Source organism: Canis lupus, chromosome 1 (assembly GCF_003254725.2).
Source record: "Canis lupus dingo isolate Sandy chromosome 1, ASM325472v2, whole genome shotgun sequence".
NCBI classification, from domain to species: Eukaryota; Metazoa; Chordata; class Mammalia; order Carnivora; family Canidae; genus Canis; species Canis lupus.
In genome coordinates, this window is record NC_064243.1 from 27,931,503 (window position 1) to 27,951,567 (window position 20,065).

At 38.1% G+C, this 20,065-nt stretch overlaps 1 protein-coding gene and 1 long non-coding RNA gene across 7 annotated transcripts in view; one reads left to right on the top strand and one right to left on the bottom strand.

Moving 5' to 3' along the window:
- The window catches only part of MYB (MYB proto-oncogene, transcription factor), an 88,306-nt gene that overhangs the window by 11,662 nt on the left and 56,579 nt on the right, over positions 1–20,065 (top strand). For 2 of the 6 annotated variants that reach the window (XM_025422356.3, XM_025422358.3), the window contains exons 7-15: positions 599–679; positions 1,141–1,245; positions 2,526–2,780; positions 3,657–4,019; positions 5,545–5,687; positions 6,633–6,747; positions 6,839–6,964; positions 8,164–8,274; positions 10,176–10,283. In XM_025422356.3, the coding sequence (XP_025278141.1) occupies positions 599–679; positions 1,141–1,245; positions 2,526–2,780; positions 3,657–4,019; positions 5,545–5,687; positions 6,633–6,747; positions 6,839–6,964; positions 8,164–8,274; positions 10,176–10,283 (1,407 nt within the window). The other 4 variants (XM_025422361.3, XM_025422362.3, XR_003126185.3 and 1 more) reach the window with 3 other exon arrangements.
- LOC112644165 (uncharacterized) lies at positions 5,530–9,630 on the bottom strand. Its single transcript, XR_003126190.3, has 3 exons — positions 9,401–9,630; positions 6,823–6,943; positions 5,530–5,668 (listed from the first exon to the last, which is right to left on the bottom strand). It is a non-coding gene; the product is annotated as an uncharacterized LOC112644165 (long non-coding RNA).

Below are 20,065 nucleotides of genomic sequence, written 5' to 3' on the forward strand. Positions count from 1 at the left end.
ATAAAGACAAAATCGATAAACTTTAATCTTACCACTAACAATAACAGATGGTGAAACTTAGCCAAGAATATGGAGTTCATACACAAATTATATTCAAAATGTATTCCTAGTTTTTAGTCTTCTCTGTTCCATTCATTTGACTATAGCCTTTCCAGAAAAGTCTCAGATGAATGAAGTATCATAGGCGCTACTGTGCTCTTTACTAAAACTCTTAATTATTCCAAGAAAAATATTGCTATTATCACCAGCTAGAGCCATCCAGTTTTTCCCATTATGACTTCTTTCATACATTCACAAATATTTTTTAGGTTTATTTTTTATTGTGTTTTTCTCTAATTAAGGAATACTTCTCATCAAGATCAATGAGCACTCTCAATCTCTTTATGTTGCTTGAGCTATTTATTTTGCCATAAGGCCTAGCTAAAATTTCAAATTCAAGGGGTGTTTTGTTTTGTTTTTCCTCTGTGCATGAATTTTATCAGTAGAGTTTTGTGTTTTTTTTCCCTCAGTCAGAGCAAAACCTCAGGAAGCCACGTCCCCTAAAGCCTATGTGACCATGAATGACTCGGCCTTTGTTTGTCTGCCTTTTTTGATCTAGGTCTCCAGTCATGTCCCGTATCCTGTAGCGTTACATGTAAATATAGTCAATGTCCCTCAGCCAGCTGCTGCAGCCATTCAGGTAAGATCATTTGAAGACCATTTTGTAAAGAAATTCATTGACTGTTCAAAGCAAACTTTTTAAAGACATGCTTCATTTCTTTCATCTAAACAGTTATTTTCACTTGACCAACTGAAGTTAAAAAAAAAAAAAAAAAAAGGAATAGTGGAGGGGTGGGTGAAGTTCTAGCCAGTAAGCTACCAATCTTCACTTCTAGAGTAAACTTGCTCAGGAGTTCTCTGATTCTCTCTGATTGATAAATTGGACCAGCACATCAGTCAGCAGCCACTCGAGCCTCAGATTTCACATCACTGCCTTAGGTCTGGACTAACACTCCCAAAGAGTTGTACGGGGGCCAGATTCAGTTGGCGTTGGTTTCACACTGAGGCTTATTGGGCTGAATGGTCCCTCAGGACTACGGGCCATGGCAGCTTCCATTCAAGCCCTTGTCTTTTTTTTTCTCCCTGCATTTTTCATTTCAGAGACACTATAATGATGAAGATCCTGAGAAAGAAAAGCGAATAAAGGAATTAGAATTGCTCCTCATGTCAACTGAGAATGAGCTGAAAGGACAGCAGGCGTCACCGGTAAGAACAGACTGTGTGCTTGAATGGGGGGCCAGCAGCTTCACCCCAGGGCCCTCTGTCTATTTTACCTTCTCTTCTAACTATTACACTAATCAAGACTATAGATCCATTAACAGTGTTTGAACACAAGTTGCCTCTACTAAAATGGAGTTGGTATCACAGTGAATGCTGACCAATTGAAAGCAGCCCTTTTGTGCAGCAGCAGAAACTCAGAATCTGCTAGTGGCCACCATCAATTTTCTTGTTTTCTCGGGACTGTTATCAACTCAAAGACTAACAGATATAAATGAAGGAAAAATCAGCATTTTTGACAAAGCTCCGTATCTGTATGGTACCTATCCATTTGATGCTTCTCTTTTTCTTTTTTTTCTTAACCTAGATTTTCATACTTCATAGTTTCACGTATGATTTGATGCATGTTCAACCTACACATGTGAATAAGATATATAAAAAAGTAAATAACATGGCCGCTCTCTTTTGTTTGCATTATGAAAGTTGTGCAGACCATTACTGAATTTTGACATCTTTTTTTGGTGGTTGGGCTGCAGACAGAGAAAGTGGAGTGTACTTTGTAACCTATGGAGTTAAGCAATAAAAAGGATAAAAGAGATGTGATACCCAGTAGGGATCCTTAGGAGTGAATTTCTTTGGGGTTAAATAATAAGATGATTAGGTGCCTATGTTTGCTCGACCACTTTTTAACTTTAGTTAATGTTTTGCAATTTCTCCTGTTGCGCGGTCATGCTGAAAGGAGACTTCTGTTAATGTGCTCTTCTGCTTTCCTAACCACGTTGATTTGGCAGCCCTTCAGTGCATCAGTGCAATCTGTAACATTAAGAAGGCTTAGAAGCAACAAGAATATATGCAGATTAAGCAACTCTGACTTGAGTCCTTTGGCCTTTTCATAGATTAGAAGAACAGGGTAATTCTTAGTCTGCAGCAACCACGTATGGCCTTTTTTGTAGTTACATGAAAGCAGATCTTTTGGATGGTCCATGTGAGGCTTATACTTTGTGACCTAGTCCCTCTGTTTGCAGTTTTAGCAAAATGATGACAGCGAGGGTATTCACATAGGTGACAGACAGTACCACTCTTAAAAAGGGTCTTGCATCGATAAAAGGAAACATCTTGACAACTGTTTCATGGGTGCAAGTTTTGGATGATGCAACTGCTTTTATCTTTCCTCCAACAGCATCTGATACCTTGTGCAACTTCATTGCTAAGTTCCTTCTCCCTTTCTTCTCCCTGCTCTTTCTTTATTCCCCCTGCCCCCGCCTCAGAGCCAGAACCACACGTGCAGCTATCCCGGGTGGCACAGCACTACCATCGCTGACCACACCAGACCTCATGGGGACAGTGCACCTGTTTCCTGTTTGGAAGAACACCACTCCACTCCATCTCTGCCTGTGGATCCTGGCTCCCTACCTGAAGAAAGTGCCTCGCCAGCGAGGTGCATGATCGTCCACCAAGGCACCATTCTGGATAATGTTAAGAACCTCTTAGAATTTGCAGAAACACTTCAATTTATAGATTCTGTAAGTAGAATTGTTAAGGCAAGTTAATGTTTTTGAAGGTGAATGACAAAACCCATTTCTCAAATGATTGCCATTTTTCTATAGCAAATATCATTTTATTTGCATATATTACTATAAAAGTGTGATTTTAGCCTTTGCATATATATGTTTTGTCAAAGATCTGACTTTATAGGCTACTCAGATAAAAGATAGCCTTTCATGCATTTCCTTCAAAATGCATATTTTTTTAAAATAAAGTTAATGACCTACAAGTAGATCCTGGGTTGTGGAATGATGTTTGAGTTATTTTTTAACTTATTTTACTTTGTTACTTCTTTACATTTCTCTAGAATTGTGCTTTGCTTTTGGATAGCACATTAAGAATTGTATTTACTCATAATTTAACACAGTCTTTCAGTGTATTTGAAGCAGTCATGAGTTCATTGGTGGTACATGGCTCTTGCCAAAGAACATTGATTATGGATTGCCAGTCCCGATTGGTTCACTGAGATAAACCATCAATGAAACAAACGTTGAGTTCAGCACCTAGGACATAGATACTCAGTTCATTTCCTTTGTTGCTAAAAAGTATTTATTGTATATCCATCTAGTGGGAAGAAGCTTCCCAAAATGTGCCATCTCAAAAAGCTTTTCTTTTGGCTTTGGATTGCTTGCAAAGGAGAGAGTACCAGGATGTCCCTGTGGCACATATGTAGGGCCAATCTGGAGGCGGCATGATAGAGCTGCCAGGCAGCGTAGCAGAACAGTTGTTAATCCTGAAGCTATTTCTCAAGAGGGCCAGGTGTTTTCTCTGCCTTTCTCAGTGCTGTGTTTCAGGTGATGGCACACATCATGCACACACTGTCTCAAAGTTCTGTGCCTCCCACATTGTTTCAGGATTCTTCATCATGGTGTGATCTCAGCAGTTTTGAATTCTGTGAAGAAGCAGATTTTTCACCTAGCCAACATCACGCAGGCAAAGCCCTTCAGCTTCTGCAAAGAGAGGGCAGTGTGAATAGAGCTGCGGGAGAGCCTAGCACAAGGGTGAACAAACTCAAGTTGAGGGAGGGTTCGCTTGACCTGCTCAAGCCCTTACCTCCTTCGAGGCACAGCACATTTCCACTGGTCATCCTACGAAAAAAGCGGGGCCAGGCAAGCCCCTTGGCCACTGGAGACTCTAGCTCCTTCGTATTTGCTGACGTCAGCAGCTCAACTCCCAAGCGCTCCCCTGTCAAAAGCCTACCTTTCTCCCCTTCGCAGGTAGAGCATGATTTCTGCAGAGCTATTACTAATTTTCAACAGACACTAAAGCCTTAATAATCTAGAAACTAATCCTTTGGAACAAATGACTAATTAGTGCTGCCCTTGCTGATTTCATTCCGTCGTTGAATCGAGCTGTTGCTAAGTCATACTGCCTCCCCAAGTTTGAGCTGTCTGTAGGCTGACTGATGATTTTGTCATAATTCTCTTTTTTTCTTTTTGGTGATTTGAAATGCTGTTAGTTGCATGGGATGTGCTTTTATTTCCTCCAATGCTGGAGTTTAACATTTCTCTCCCTTCCTTTTCTCCCATTCTTTCCTGCTCCTTAAAAACTTTAGCAAACTTTTTGCCTATTTGTTCACTTATTATTTTGTGATTCACTGACCCAGGGAAGGAGGGGACCAAACTATGTTTGGAGAGCATTTGGGTTGCAACCAGAAACTTTAGAGGGTCCAATCCATCCTTAAGTGGAAAAGTTTTGGAAAAGCATAAGGAACAGATGCTTAAGAAAAACCACTTATTTTTAAATTTTAATTTCTTAACATTGGCTTTTTTGAGTTGTGCCATACTATTTTATCAACACGGTCTTTGCCATGAATATTCTCATCTCATGAATTTTTTTAAGGAATGGAAATTATAATTTTTATCAGAGATTCGTATTCCTTAATTATTAAACTAATGGAAGTTAGTAGGTAACTTGACACTTTAAAACATTTTCCAGTTATGTCTGTTGAGTTTATTTTAAGAACAGCTTTAAGTATGAACAAATGAAGCACCCACCAAAAAAAATTATCTTGTTTTTTTTATTTGTATCTTCCAAATTGTGTTCTGGAGGATATTAGGTCTACAAGACCTTGTAGATGTTCAAAAAAAATCTAAATGTATAAAAATATAAGTTTGGGAAACACTAAGTCAGAGTTAAAATTGGTTTCTTTACTGCAGGACCTCTCAGAGTTTTTAATACACTGATACACATTATGAATTTCCAGGAGGAGATTATGATATGTATGTTTCCCAAACTTATTTGACCTTGGAACTTTTTAAGGAACACCTGTTATTTCCCCAGAACAATGACATTCTGAGAAACACAGTTTATTATTCAGGAATGTTCTACATAATACAAACCTTCTATCACAATCATTCATAGATCATTAGAGAAAAAATTGCATAAAAATACAATAATTACTTTCCCAAAAATATCACTTTGATGCTTATAATCTTAATAAAGATTACATCCCGTTCTCTTTAATGGCATTTATTGAGAATATTTTTGTAAGAGTTTGTGAGTTTTTCAGCAGTGACCCTGGATTTTATTTCTTGGAAATTACACTCCAAATTGCACTCCAACCGAAATAAGTCCCATACCGAAATATGTCCAATACTATGTGCTTGTTAGCATCTTTATTATTTTACAAGAAGGGTCAGTAAAACATACTTAACTTATATGTATCATGGTGTGATTTTTAAGTTGGGCTGAATAACGAATCACTGTTTAAGTATTTTTTTTCTTTCTTCCCGTATTTAGTTCTTAAACACTTCTGGTAACCATGAAAACTTAGACTTGGAAATGGCTTCTTTGACTTCTACTCCTCTCAATGGTCACAAATTGACTGTTACAACACCATTTCATAGAGACCAGACTGTGAAAACTCAAAAGGAAAATACTATGTAAGTCCTTACTTCAAGAATAAAATTATTTATTCTTATTTACTGATATTTAATTAATGGAATATAGCCTCCAAATGTCTGACCCATTAGTATATAATCACGTATAGTCTCACATTGCCTGTACCTGTCCTGAGCATGTCACAACTACCTAGACGTGGCAAGTCAGTAGATATACTAAATAACTTTTTGTAAAATCTCCTATTTTGAAGGACTATGTAGAACTACAGGTGGAGATAGTCCTCACATAACTTTTCTATTCAGTTTTTCCATTTGCTTGATAAGGCCTTTTCCTCACTGAAGACAAGATTTTCAACCCCCTTTCCTCTCTGATAATAAAATTTAGAGTAACAATGGTATGGCTCTTTACTTAGTTCATATTTTTTTAATCTTGTTTCTTTTATGAAATTTATGTATAAATTTATGAAATTTATATATTTATGACTTATTTTAAAATCCCAAAGAATATTATAGGATCAGAAGCCAAGGAGTGATTAAGCAATGTTTATATTAAAAAAAGTCTTACCCAATTCAAAGAAATGGCAGAAAACATCAATATGAATTAGAGAAAACCTTTTAAAAATTATATCTTACTATTTCCAGTTACAATAAGTCCATTTCAAAAGGTTAACATGTGTTTTCTATTGTGGGCTTGTTTTAATGAATAGATCAAATTGATTTATAAATGACAACAAATCTTTACAGTGTTTATGATTATTATAAAGACCTACAAGTACTATATGTGTCTTCAGAATGATCAAAGAAAGATGAAAAAATATTTTAATGCTCTTAGGAGTATAATATTTTGAAGTACTTGGGAATATGAAATGTGTATATTATCTTTTTCTTAATAACACATATAGGATTAATTCACATATCAATAACAGAGCTTATTCACTAAAAAAATATTACATACTGAATATTTCAGTACTTGTTTTCTTTTTAAAGTTTTAGAACTCCAGCTATCAAAAGGTCAATCCTAGAAAGCTCTCCAAGAACTCCTACACCCTTCAAACATGCCCTGGCAGCTCAAGAAATTAAATATGGTCCTCTGAAGATGCTAGTAAGTTTGGGCTAAGTTCTTGAGGTTAGCTGGTTTATTAGCACAGAAAGAAATTGTTCTCTGATGTGAACATACCCACTCTTCCTTTCAGCCTCAGACACCATCTCATCTAGTAGAAGATCTACAGGATGTGATCAAGCAGGAATCAGATGAACCAGGAATTGTTGCTGAGTTTCAAGAAAATGGACCACCTTTACTGAAAAAGATCAAACAAGAGGTAAACACATGAGATCCTTTGGAAGGAGTAAGATGTGAATTGTGCTGCCTCTGTTCCTTGTGGGCAGCTTTATATGTCTGGCATCAGTACTATGTAACAACACCACTTTTTATACAAGATTTTCCTACAAGATGCAGCTAAGAGGTACTGCCAAACTGTATAGGAGGCATGTGACCTTACATTTGGGAAGCCAGGCCACTTCTACCTACTTCATGTTTGAACAGAAAATATATTAGAAAGGATAAAGGAAAAAGAGCATGGCTGTTTACTGTACTTTTTGTTTTTGTTTGTTTTTTTGTTTTTTTGTTTTTTTAATTTTTATTTATTTATATAGTTACACAGAGAGAGAGAGAGAGAGAGAGAGAGAGAGAGAGGCAGAGGCATAGGCAGAGGGAGAAGCAGGCTCCATGCACTGGGAGCCCGATGTGGGATTCGATCCCGGATCTCCAGGATCGCGCCCTGGGCCAAAGGCAGGCGCTAAACCGCTGCGCCACCCAGGGATCCCCTGTTTTTGTTTGTTTTTAAGTAGGCTCCACGCCCACCATGGAGTCCAATACAAGGCTTGAACTCACAACCCTGAGATCAAGACATCAGATGAGATCAAAGGACAGATGTTCAACCATTTAAGCCATGCAGGCGCCCCTTTACTGTACTTTTTTTTATCACTAATACACAAATGGATAGATTTTTAATTTTCAGATTTCATGGAGAATTAAAATTTAAATTAAAATAATAGTATCCAACTTATAAAAGAAAAAGACTGACTTGCAAGGATCAAAATTCTAGCTTGAGTGGCAAGAAGCATTTCCAAAAAGTAGATAGAGTGCCTCTGGAATTTTTTTTCATATAAGGATAAATGTTTAACAGACTGACCAGAAATTTACTCTTTTTCTCCAGCTTTATTGAGATATTATTGACAAAATTGTAAGGTATTTAAGGTGTACAGCATGATGATTTGATATACATATATATTGTGGAGGGATTCTCCCTCACTAAGTTTAATGGACGCATCCAATACTTCATATGTTGGCCTTCTTAAAATTTTTTGTGAGAACATTTAAGTTCTGCTTACCAACTATAGTTGCCATGTTATACATTAAATCCTTAGATATTACTCATAGAAATTTACTCTCGAGTGTTGGTGTTCCATGGGAAGTTCTAATTCTAGAAACAACAAAGCACTTCCTGTTTGCTTTTAGGTGGAATCTCCAACGGATAAAGCAGGAAACTTCTTCTGCTCCAACCACTGGGAAGGGGAGAGTCTGAACACTCAGCTGTTCACACAGGCATCACCTGTGGCAGATGTGCCAGTAAGTACACGCCCATGTTATGAGGTCTTAGTGCCTCACAGAATTTTCTGCATGGTATGTGAGGCTAAAGGGGTTTTAGCACTATTTAATGCATCGTATTTCTAAATATTCTCTGTTACATGACTATTTCCTTATGATTATTAATGTTGAATATAGAAATTTTATGTATTAGAAATAGATTATTTTCCATGCAGATTTTTTTTGTTATTTATTTTCTTATGATTTGAGAGTCCTTACCACTTAAAAAATCTTCTGCATGAAAATATGTACTTCCATGAGAGGAGAATGTTAATTTTACATTTTCTTCTAATTTTCTTGTCTTCCAAAAGTAGTTATTTCTTCCTTGCTATATTGTCTCCTGTTTGGTTTTATGCAGCATCTAGCATAATGCCAGTCCCTGTCTATGGTAGATGCCCTTTATCATTCCTGTTACGCATTACTTTGGTTGCCACCATTTTTTAAAATAAACCTTATTTTTTAGAGCAGTTTTGGGTTCACGGAAAAGTGAAGCAGAAGATACAGAGATTTTCCACATACTCCTGCCCCCACATATGTGTAGCCCTCCCATTGTCCACATTCCCCACTCGAGTGGGACATTTGTTAAAATGGATGAGCTAACAGTGCTGACACTTCATCACCCAAAGTCCATAGTTTATATTAGGGTATGCTGTTGAGGCTGTACATTTTATGGGCTTGGACAAATTTATGACATAAGTCCACCATTGTAGTATCACACAGAGTAGTTTCACTGTCCTAAAAATTCTCTGTGGTCCACCTTGTCATCCCTCCACCACCATCTCTACCCCTGCCAACCCCTGGCAGCCATTGATCTTTTTACTCTCTCTATAGTTTTGCTTTTTCCCAGATTTCATATAATTAAAATCATACAGTATGTAGCCTTTTCAGACTGGCTTCTTTCACTTAGTAATATGTACTTATGTTTCCGTGATGTCTTGTCATGGCTTGATAGCTCCTTTCTCTTTAGCACTTAGTGACCACCATTTTTAAAGTTTGCAATTGGTGAATGGTTGTCCTTTATGGAGAATCAGAGCTAATAACAATTGTTAATTTTTATTCAATATGTACTAAGTGGTAAGTACTATTTTAAGAGCTTTAGATGCATTACCTCATTGAATCCTCACAACAGCTGTGCAAGGTTGGTAACATTATCATTGCCATTATACCAACTGGGAAACAGGCACAGTGAGGCATACTCACTTGGTTAATATTATATACCTAATAAGTAGTGACTCTGGGTTAGAACTCAGAAAGTCTAGTTCTAAATTCCATGCTTTTAACCATTATACTATGCTGCCATGGATTTGTAGCTCTAGAATATTTTGATACCAATATACAAAATAAATAGTTCTCCAACTAGAGTTAAGTAAGTCTTTCATTTTCATTTTTTTAAAGATTTATTTATCTACTTTAGAGAGAGCATGAATGGAAAGAGGGGTAGAGGGAAAGGGAGAGAGAGAATCCCAAGCAGACTCCCCACTGAGCTTCAGAGCCCAAATCAGGGCTTGATCTCATGACCTGAGCTGAAATCAAGAGTAAGATGCTTAACTGACTGAGCCACCCAGGCACCCCAATCTCTCATTCTTAAAAGCATGGATTTATTAATCCCTTTAACAGATGTTTTTTTGAGTGCCCATATCCTACCTAGAACTGTGTCAGACCCCAAAGCTTTTTGTTTTAGTGATGTTTGCCACAATGGGACTAGGGTTGGTGCATAGGTAAGGTCTTTCATAAGCTCAGCAAGAAGAGTTTCTGGCAGATCCCTGCGTTGTTCCTAGTCATGTGTATCACTTCATAATAATCTCCTGTCTATGGTATCAAAATTGTGTCAGCTCTCATATTCTCCAGGCTCATTTAAATTTCAAATTGTTCTTACCCTTTAGAATATTCTTACAAGTTCCGTTTTAATGACGCCAGTATCAGAAGATGAAGACAATGTTCTCAAAGCATTTACGGTACCTAAAAACAGGTCCCTGGCGAGTCCCTTACAGGTAATTACTATTCCAACATTGGTGTCTTAAAAGCCATTCGCAAAACACTGTCATCTGGAGGGTTTTTTTTTTTTTTTTTTTAAGACTTGAGTTATAGAGGAGTTATAGAGGAGTTTAGCAACTCTTGATGTCTGAAAATCTGCTAACTTTCCTTATTGCTGCTCACATGAGATGCACCAGAAGTTTTCATTAGAGCAGGTTTTCAAAGCATGATGAAGTGAAACATTTCCTGCTGTGACTGGGGGCAAGATCATGGATTACACATGGCAGTATCTCCCTCTTTTGCTCTTAAATATTTTATAAAAAGTTTATTGGTATAGTTCTTTTTTTGTTTTAAAATTTTTGTTTTTTACACTTAATTAGTAAGCCATCAAAACTGAGGTGCTGTTTGGATTTTAGATGATGTTTCAAATGAGCTAGTTGGAAAATGATTGCAATATATTTAACTATCAGAATAAGAAATTCAGCTGCCAGTGTGGTGTGGCTAAGCCATAGTTGACCATCTGCTACTGGGTTTTATATCAAGAGAGATTTCCCTTATAACTCTGAGTAGGTGTATGTTGATGAAATACAACAAATTTCAGATTAATCCTGAGCCAAATGTAAATAAGAATGCAAATTTACTCCCCTAAATTATTTAAAGCAGTTCCCTATGTTAAATAGCCCAATATCCAGCCATCTGTAGAGCCCTCCCCTCCATCCCTCTGAGGCACACTGAGGGAGACTTCATAAACTCCAGGTCACATAGAGAACCTGGACTCAGAACAGCAAGTTGCTATTTGTACTGAGAGTTAAAGGCCCTGTGACAGGATGGCGTGCTTTGAGAACTTGTCTTTTTTCTTTCTCTCTCTCTTAAGGGCTTCCCCATCATTGTGGTAGGCTTTCTCCCCCCAAATTGTGAGAATCTTAAAACTTCCCTTTTTTAAGTATTTGTGATACCTAGTATTATTTTTTAGGTAATACAAATACGGCTAGAAGGGCTGTAGGCACATTTTGTTTTGTTTTGTTTTGTTTAATTTTATTTATTTATTCATGAGAGACACAGAGAGAGAGGCAGAGACACAGCCAAAGGGAGAAGCAGGCTCCATGCAGGGAGCTCGACGTGGGACTTGATCCTGGGTCTCCAGGATCACGCCCTAGGTCAAAAGCGGCGCTAAACCACTGAGCCACCCAGGCTGCCCTGTAGGCACATTTTGTTTCTTGATCCAATTCCTTTCCTGTGGCCTCTATTGGATCCAACTGCTTTGGTGTGAGATTGACTGTTGCCTGGAGTGTAGAATATGGAAGAGGAAAAAGCTAGTGTTTGGGGGCTATTTTGGAGTGTTCTTGAGTCCATCAGGCCTGGGTAGGTGGCCTGTGCATCACCAAGAATTGGGACAGGAGAATAAACTCCCATCGAGGCAGAAGGGGGACACAGGATGCAGGTTAGACAGATGTCAAGGCAAAGATCAGCCTTTTCAAAGTTTTATCTAGCTCTGATCTTGGGTCCAGAAGGGCAATGCTTTCTTTGTTTTTCTTTCCCTCTTCCTTCCTAAATACTTGGCCCCGGGTTTCTAGAGCATAGAACTTGACTATCGCTGATAGTACAGTAAACTAGAATAGACCTTACATATATTTTATAACCTAGTCTGGAATTCAACCTGTATTTACAGTAGTATAGAAAAAAGGCATTCTGAATTTCAAAGAGCAAACATATAAGTATATTTGAGGACAGTTTTCATGGTGTAAGTAGTTGTCATTACATAAGTTGAAAACCCCTGATTACTTTGCTAAAATTGAATCCTAAAAGCTTTTGGCATAACCAAATAGAGTTTGGCCAAAACCATTAGAGCTAAACATGGTACTGATATAAAATGTATGTTACATGAAATTGGCAAGTTGTCAGTGCATTTTTTAAAAAATGATGGAACTTTATTGTCAACATACTTACTTAAACATTATTTAATGGAAATATTAGTTATCTTTGAAACTCAGAATTAAGTAGTAGCCCTCTTTTATTAATCTATATTTTCTACTTTATAAAGGAGTCATATATGGCACTCTACAGATTCTAATGTCTGCCTATTGGGATTAAAGCCATAACATCATGTGGTGAAGGCAGGATTTGCAATTCCACTAAATGAAATAACTAAGATCCAAAAATTTATTTTAGAGTCAGTGTTTCTATCTGCACTAAATGGTTAACTGACTTATAGGTAACTAATTCATTTTAAGAAATACTCATTAAATTAATGAAAAGTACACACCAAGTATTTCCACTGTTTCATGTCATGGAACTCTAGCTTCTGATACAGTAGAAATATGTGATTTCTAAAATCTTTTAAACTTCTGTGGTAAATACTGGAAAATGCATCAAATGAATCTAAATATTTTTAATCTAAATATTTAAACATTCTGTTTATATTTCATATAATCCTGATTCAACAATATTTACACACGTTTTTATGCAGTTTGGTAATTTTGTTTAGAACATAATATATCATGTATTTCCACTGATAATTCAATTTCACTGACTTAGGCAGATCGTTCATGAATAGTATTACTGAATAAATGCATTTCTTACATAATCCGGCTTTTCAATTTAAGAGTATTTTATATAACCTCTAACTTTTATACTTTGTACTTATATGAAATCAAATATTGAATGGAATTTTAGCCAAACAATCTAGATATTTTTATCATAGTGCTTCTAATTAAAACAACTAAATATGGTTCCTAAAATATTTCAAACTTTTGACACTTCTAAAATATAAAATATCTCCCACTTGTATAGGGCAATTAATTGTCTATCCATCCAGGTGTCTAAATAACTTAGGTACAAGAACAGTTTATTTTTATTTTTTTAAGATTTTATTTATTCATGAGAGACACAGAGAGAGAGAGAGAGAGAGAGAGAGGCACAGACACAGGCAGAGGGAGAAAGCAGGCTCCATGCAGGGAGCGCACCATGGGACTCGATCCCGGGTCTCCAGGATCACACCCTAGGCCAAAGGCGGTGCTAAACCGCTGAGCCACCTGGGCTGCCCACAAGAACAGTTTATTGAAGACTATGGTAATTCTATGTTCTCTCATTTCAATTTTAATCAACCTGACTTAATTATGGCAATGACACTTTAGACAGAGCCCCAATTACTATTTTTGAGGACCTTTATGGTTCTAGCTTCTGATGTACATAGAAAAGCACATGCATATATGTAAATATGTGTAAATTACATTTGATATTCTAAAACTAGAAATGCAAGAAGCTATGAGTTTAAGATTTTATTATGACAAGTTTCAAACAGACATAGAAGTATAGAAAATATTCCATGATTTAGATTTAACAGTTATCAACATTTTGCCATATATACTTCATCTGTTTTTTATGAAGTGTGTTAAAATTCCAGACACAATTATATTTATTCATCTATGTACTTTCAGATGTATCTCTAAAAATAAAGGTGCTTTTATATATGACCTAATACTGTCATCACACATTGTTATTTACAATAATTCCTTAATATTCTAATTCTCAGGCTGCATTTAAGTTTCCCCATCAGTCCAAAAAAGAATCTTTTTATTTGTTTGATCAGAAATGAAACACAATACATTCTGTTGTTAAGTCTCTTAAATCTCTAATGCATGTTGCACACAATGCATTTTGTTGTTCAGTCTCTTAAATCTCTTTTAATCCTAGACCAGTGTTGTCCAATAGAACTACAGTTATGGAAAAGCGCAGTATGCTGCTGTCTAATGTGATGACCACTGGTCGTATGTGGCTAGAGCACTTGAAATGTGGCTGTGCCACTGAGGAACAAAATTTTCAAATTCATTTGAATTTGCATTGCTTTAACTTAATGTCACATTTCCCTCCTCTCGTCCTGGAATTAACCACTTCCCCAAAGATCTCTAACCCTTTCAGTGGGAAACAGTATGTAGAGACAAAAACCAGGGTGCTAGGTATGTCCATGTGTTATGTGGGGGGTCACTGAGAAGCAGTGAGTTTTAACAACTCAGAACTCTGAATTACAGTCCATAAACTATAACACTTACATAGAGGCTATATGAGCCATTATGCATAAATAATGCTCTATTTGTTTTTAAAATTATTTATGCTCAGTCTTCTTCCAAAAGGAATTTGTGACAGCTGCACAATCTTAAAATTGTTGGATTTCTTTTTTCTTTTTAAAGGTGCCTTTTTTTTTTTTAAGGTAATGAGAAGGACAGGAGTAAAGAGTCTTTTTTTTTTAATTTTTATTTATTTATGATAGTCACAGAGAGAGAGAGAGAGAGGCAGAGACACAAGCAGAGGGAGAAGCAGGCTCCATGCACCCGGAGCCCGATGTGGGATTCGATCCCGGGTCTCCAGGATCGTGCCCTGGGCCAAAGGCAGGCGCCAAACCGCTGCGCCACCCAGGGATCCCTAAAGGTGCCTTAATTATAAGTTGTAACATTAAACAGAGACTCCTATAATAAAAATGTTCTGAGACATTTTTGATATTTGTGTCTTTCATGTAGCTCAGAATATGTGATTTTCACGTTGGACAATTTTGTACCATTTTGTCCCATGTTGTGTGGGGGTAGTGGATGGAGTCTAGAAAAATATAAAATTATCAAATTTAGGGAAATAAAATTTAGCTTAGAAAGCTTGCAGTTTGGGACAGGAAAGAGATTCATGGTGGAACACTATTCAAAAATTACCCTAATAGAGGCTGAGGCAGACACACACATACCCATATAGACGCAAAGCCCCCTCCTCAGCAAGGAAGAAAGAGCTGCCTGTTTCCCTCAATGTGTATTCCACTTTGAAATAAACATATTATGCTAATACACATTTCTGGAGGTAGACATTTTCATTGGCAGATCCGAAACTGTCCATAAGCTATAAGCCTTCTGAACTTCTGTATTTTTCTCTTAAATTATAATTTCCTTTTATTCCTATTTAAAACCCAAATGTAAAAGATGTGTTCATATGCTTTTTTACTCACTCACTTTCCTCTTTTTTTTCTAACCACAGAATGACAGCCTTAAATTTTAATTTCCTGACTTGGCTTGTCATGGCCTTACTTTTTGTAAAACAGTGAATTTAATTTAAGTGAATTTCCCAGGCCCTTACTATTGAAACATATTTGCACAACATTGAAGAATCTTAAAATATTATTGCAAGCAGATGAGACTCACTCACTCTATGTGTTTTTGATTGCTTCTATCTTTCTATAAATTGTTAATGAATTTTTTTAAAAAAAATAGGATAAATGCTTTTTGTATGATCGGCATCTGAAGAGCACAATAAACCAGCATGCAGACAATAGGAACCTGGGTTCTAGTCTAGACCATTTTCTGATTGTGTGATCTCAATCCATTAACCTCTTTAGACCAAAATGCTCTCATCCATGAATTGTACAGTATGTCTTCCTCTCATCATACAGGTTTGGTAGGAAGATGAAACAGACATAATATTGCTCTCAAAATGGCAGCACAGGTGCCCATGTCCATTGGTGGTATCTAGTATGAGGCAAAGGCTGTGCATAGTCTCTGTCAGAAAGACAGGCAAGGAGGCCTCACCTACAGCCAGGGCATTTTGCCCTGTGGTGTACTATTTCCTCTAGCACGCTCTCATTCCCTGTTCCACTCTTGCAGAACTGTGTCAGTGGGTCACCCAAAGAGATAGCTGACTCAACTGATTCCTGAAATAAAGGTAGTCAGATCTACCTTTGGCGTGATGGAGATGAAACAACTGATTGACTAGCTTTCTCTATTTTTCTACTGCTTGTGTTGGCATGTCAACAGACCTGGAAAACAATCTGTCTACATGTGCCTTAGGTCTTTCGGGGCATTTCCTAATGTCATGTGCTGTTTTTGACATGCTCCCTGGGATACCTCTGTACTCATTTGCTTCTCCCTTGGGTCACTTTTTTCCACTTGCCCCAGCAAGAATTCACATGGCCGTTGGTCATATTTCAGCGACCTGCTTTTATATATATGTTCTAAATTAAGCAAGTTTTCTGTGCACAGCTTTTGGGTTGACACAGGAAAGACCAAATGGGAAGGAAGAAAGGATATCAAGCTCAAATTTAGAGGGCTCTGCCCCAGACATTACATAATGTGGATTTTTTGTTTGGTTCACCTTGACAAACACTAAGATACTGACTCTTCCTTGGGTCAGCAAAGATAGAATTGCTTGAGAGCAGTTTGGCACTTGTCTTAATCTTAATAGTCTGAAATAATACGTGACTAAGAAAAGAGCTATTCTTCCAAAAATTGTAACACCCTAGGTTACAGAATATCAACTCTTTGTAAAATCTATAAACATGTAAGGTGGAGAGTGACTTCTGGAAACATCTAGGACAAACTCCAAGCTGAGGAGAAGTCTATCCACATAATCAATAGTTAACTTAAGCTTGGGTGTGCAGTGGAGGCCCTGGTAGGTCCAGACCTATAATTCCCTAACTTTGAAGGCTCTTTCTATGAGAACTTAAAAACTCTGAAGTTGGGGTCACTTCACTGTTTTGTGCAGACAGAAAGAGACATTCATGAGTGAGAGAAGTTGGCTATTGACCTTACCTAAGTGACATTTTATCTCAGGTCTATCCCTGACTTTCAAGATTTAACAGTTTTCAAGATTTTTACCTTCTCTCTTATAAAATTGATACATATTTAAAAGAGATGGCCTTTTGGGAAGGAATTCTGACTTTTAGAATTTTAGTCCAGAGCAAGTATTTTCTTCACATGGGTTAAATAGAAAAATCATTCTTACTCATTAGGACACTATTCATTTATATTTATTATTTAAAAACAGAACAAAAGAAAAATACAGTACTATCTCATGAGCTGTTTTGGTTTTACAAAATCATTATTTTTGTGACTGATACAAATTTTTTATTAGGTCTACAACTTGGGAAGCACATACTTTGCCACGGTTTCTGACATCAGCTATTGTGTGAAGTTGCAGTATGACAATAATGATAATAGCAGTTGTTCAGTGTGATGAAAAAACAATATTCTAAACGAAAATGTGAAAATAATCTAATTCGGACAGAAAACCACCTGTGGACATGGTCTTGTCTCATTTTAGTTCTTCTGTTTTCCACAAAGGATCCAAGTATTTATTTAAAATGCCTTAGCAGGATATCCCAGTTAAAGCTTTGACAGTCTGTTTACAGTTCACTTTTGCCTGGGGGCAGTTACAGGCATATTACAGGATAAACAAGGTGACTCTCAGGCAAGAGAAGGAGGATGTGCAGTAGGATTATTAATGTTGAAATGAATTAGGGTCAAGTGACAGGTCTGCATTAGCACAAGAATTCTTGTGCAGAAATACATAATTCTTATCAGTTCTTGAGTGTAAATGAAACTAAAATTTAAGAAGGAATAAGAAGGCACAAAGATCCATATGACAGTATTAAAAAATATTTGCCTAGCACAGGGACATTTAATCCCCCTTTGTCAAAACTGTTCTGTCTGCTTGAAAAGTTGCCCAAAGGCTCCAGGGCTTCAAGGTAAAGAGAGAGAAGGAACCAGCAAAAAAGGAGGCCGCTGTCATTTCAGCTGTTGGACCTGAGCACCTCTTCTCTTATCTGAGTACTTGACTTTCTGCTCTTCCCTAACTAACCCTGTAGGTCTGGGTGTGCTCTGATCAGGTTTTTCATTTATTGTTGCAAGAAGTACTCACACCGTGCACCATTCATGCTCACCTGCTGCCCTTTCTGTTCTATACACAGTGGTTTTTACTGGCATTTGTCTGCACTTGGGGGATTCAGGTGTTCCAAATATCTTGCCCTTCCTAGGCTCTGAGCTTCGGGGCTTATAGGCCTTTGAGATGCTCTGTTTCCTAGAAAATTGAGATGCATCTGTTTCCTAGATGTTTCAATCTGTTTCCTAGAAAATTCTGTTTTGACTTAGGAAAAGCTGATTGTTTGAAGAGTTTACTAAAAATACTAATTAAAAATATATGGTACCTTTTTTATATTGATCTTGTTTTCAATATCTGCCCTGGAGAAAAAGCCAGGCATGAATCTAGTGGTGAGCCATGTGGGAGATCCAATGAGAACACAGCCAAATTTCAAATTAAGAATATGTGAAACTGGGATCCCTGGGTGGCGCAGCGGTTTGGCGCCTGCCTTTGGCCCAGGGCGCGATCCTGGAGACCCGGGATCGAATCCCACATCGGGCTCCCGGTGCATGGAGCCTGCTTCTCCCTCTGCCTGTGTCTCTGCCTCTCTCTCTCTCTGTGTGTGTGTGACTATCATAAATAGATAAAAATTAAAAAAAAAAAAAGAAAGAATATGTGAAACTGATAATACTCACTATTCTCTCCTGAACAGACTTTAAGAATCCTGAATTAACTTAAGTACTGTATGGCCAAAGGGGCAGAACTTGACATTTACCAAGAGATGTGGTAAAAGCAGGCAGGAGATTGTTTCTACATAGTATTTTAAACAATTTGCACTTTTAGAAAATTAAGTCAATATTAATTGAAGTACAGCTAAGTAGGGAAAGTCTTAACCAGAGAAGAATAGAAACATTTGTCCCTGCTTCACGCTTTTATCTCCAACCTCGCTCCCTCATTCCCCTTTCCCCTCCGTTTGTATGGATTTTCTCAAAATAGGTATCTTTGGGTTTTCTATGTATCTTTTATGTGATTTGGGATTTACCTAGAAGATATTAGTGTATGAAGGGATTTCCTTCTGCTACCTCTTTAGTCACTTGTTTTTAAGATCTGTGCACTTTGACCCACGTGCACCATGGGTTCTGAGCACTGGCACAGTACTTTGTAGGCGGGTGCGGCACAGATATCCCACAGCTGCCTCTTCACTCTCGAGTAGTTATAGGTCACACTGCTACAGTGACAGCAGGTGCCAGCTCAGTAATTGAAATGGCAACATCAACTTTTATTTTTTTAATTGGGTTTCACGCATCAATTTGGTGTTTCAGTGCTGCACTGAAAACTTCAGCAACAACATGCAAGCAACCAACTTAACTGAAATACAGAATCTGTGAGGACAGAGATACACCAGAGAAATATGCGTATTTAATCTGCTTGCTTAAACCCGGAGAAACATCGTTTATTCAGAATGATTTCCAAGAATACTGTAACTACCCTGGTGATTTTGTTTAGGAAATGATTCAGTGTGACCCGGTGGCAGAAGTCGGCCCCAAACAAGTGCCTGTCATCTTTGTGATACACGGCTCCAGGAAAATATGATGACAATCCATCCTGCTGTGTAGTATTTCGTGTCACGTGTTGAGCCTCTGAGCCTTCAGAGCAAACGTGCGCACTTGGACAGTGGCCTCTGCGTTAGCCGTGAGGCGCCCGGCGGATGGAGGCCAGGAAACCCGCTCTGTGTCCTGAGAAAGCGCCCGAGTTAGAAACACGGCCCCGTGAGCCTTCTGTCACGGAAACTTGGCCCCAGCCAGCAGGCTGGGGTACCCCATCACCATACAAACGCCACGTTCATTCAGAATGATTCCTCTCTGCTAGCAGCCTGATGACTCTGGCCTCGCCGTCTAAACGCTTCCTCCTGCAATCCAGCACCTCGGTGGGGAGCCCCAGAGCTCACTGTGAAGGACACCAAGGAAGGTAGCGTCCTGCACTCCAGGGCCTGCGCTCAGCCCGGCCTCCTCACTTCTTAGCTGGATGACCTTGAGGGTGTTGCCTAAATCCTCCGTCCGCTACCGCAGGCCAGCCTGTAAACAGGGCCACTGACGCGGCAGGTGCCTCGGGCACGCCGAGTGACAATCCCACGAGACGAGCGACGTGCAGCGCCTGAAAGCATGGCTGGCACGTGCGGACCCGCGCTGAC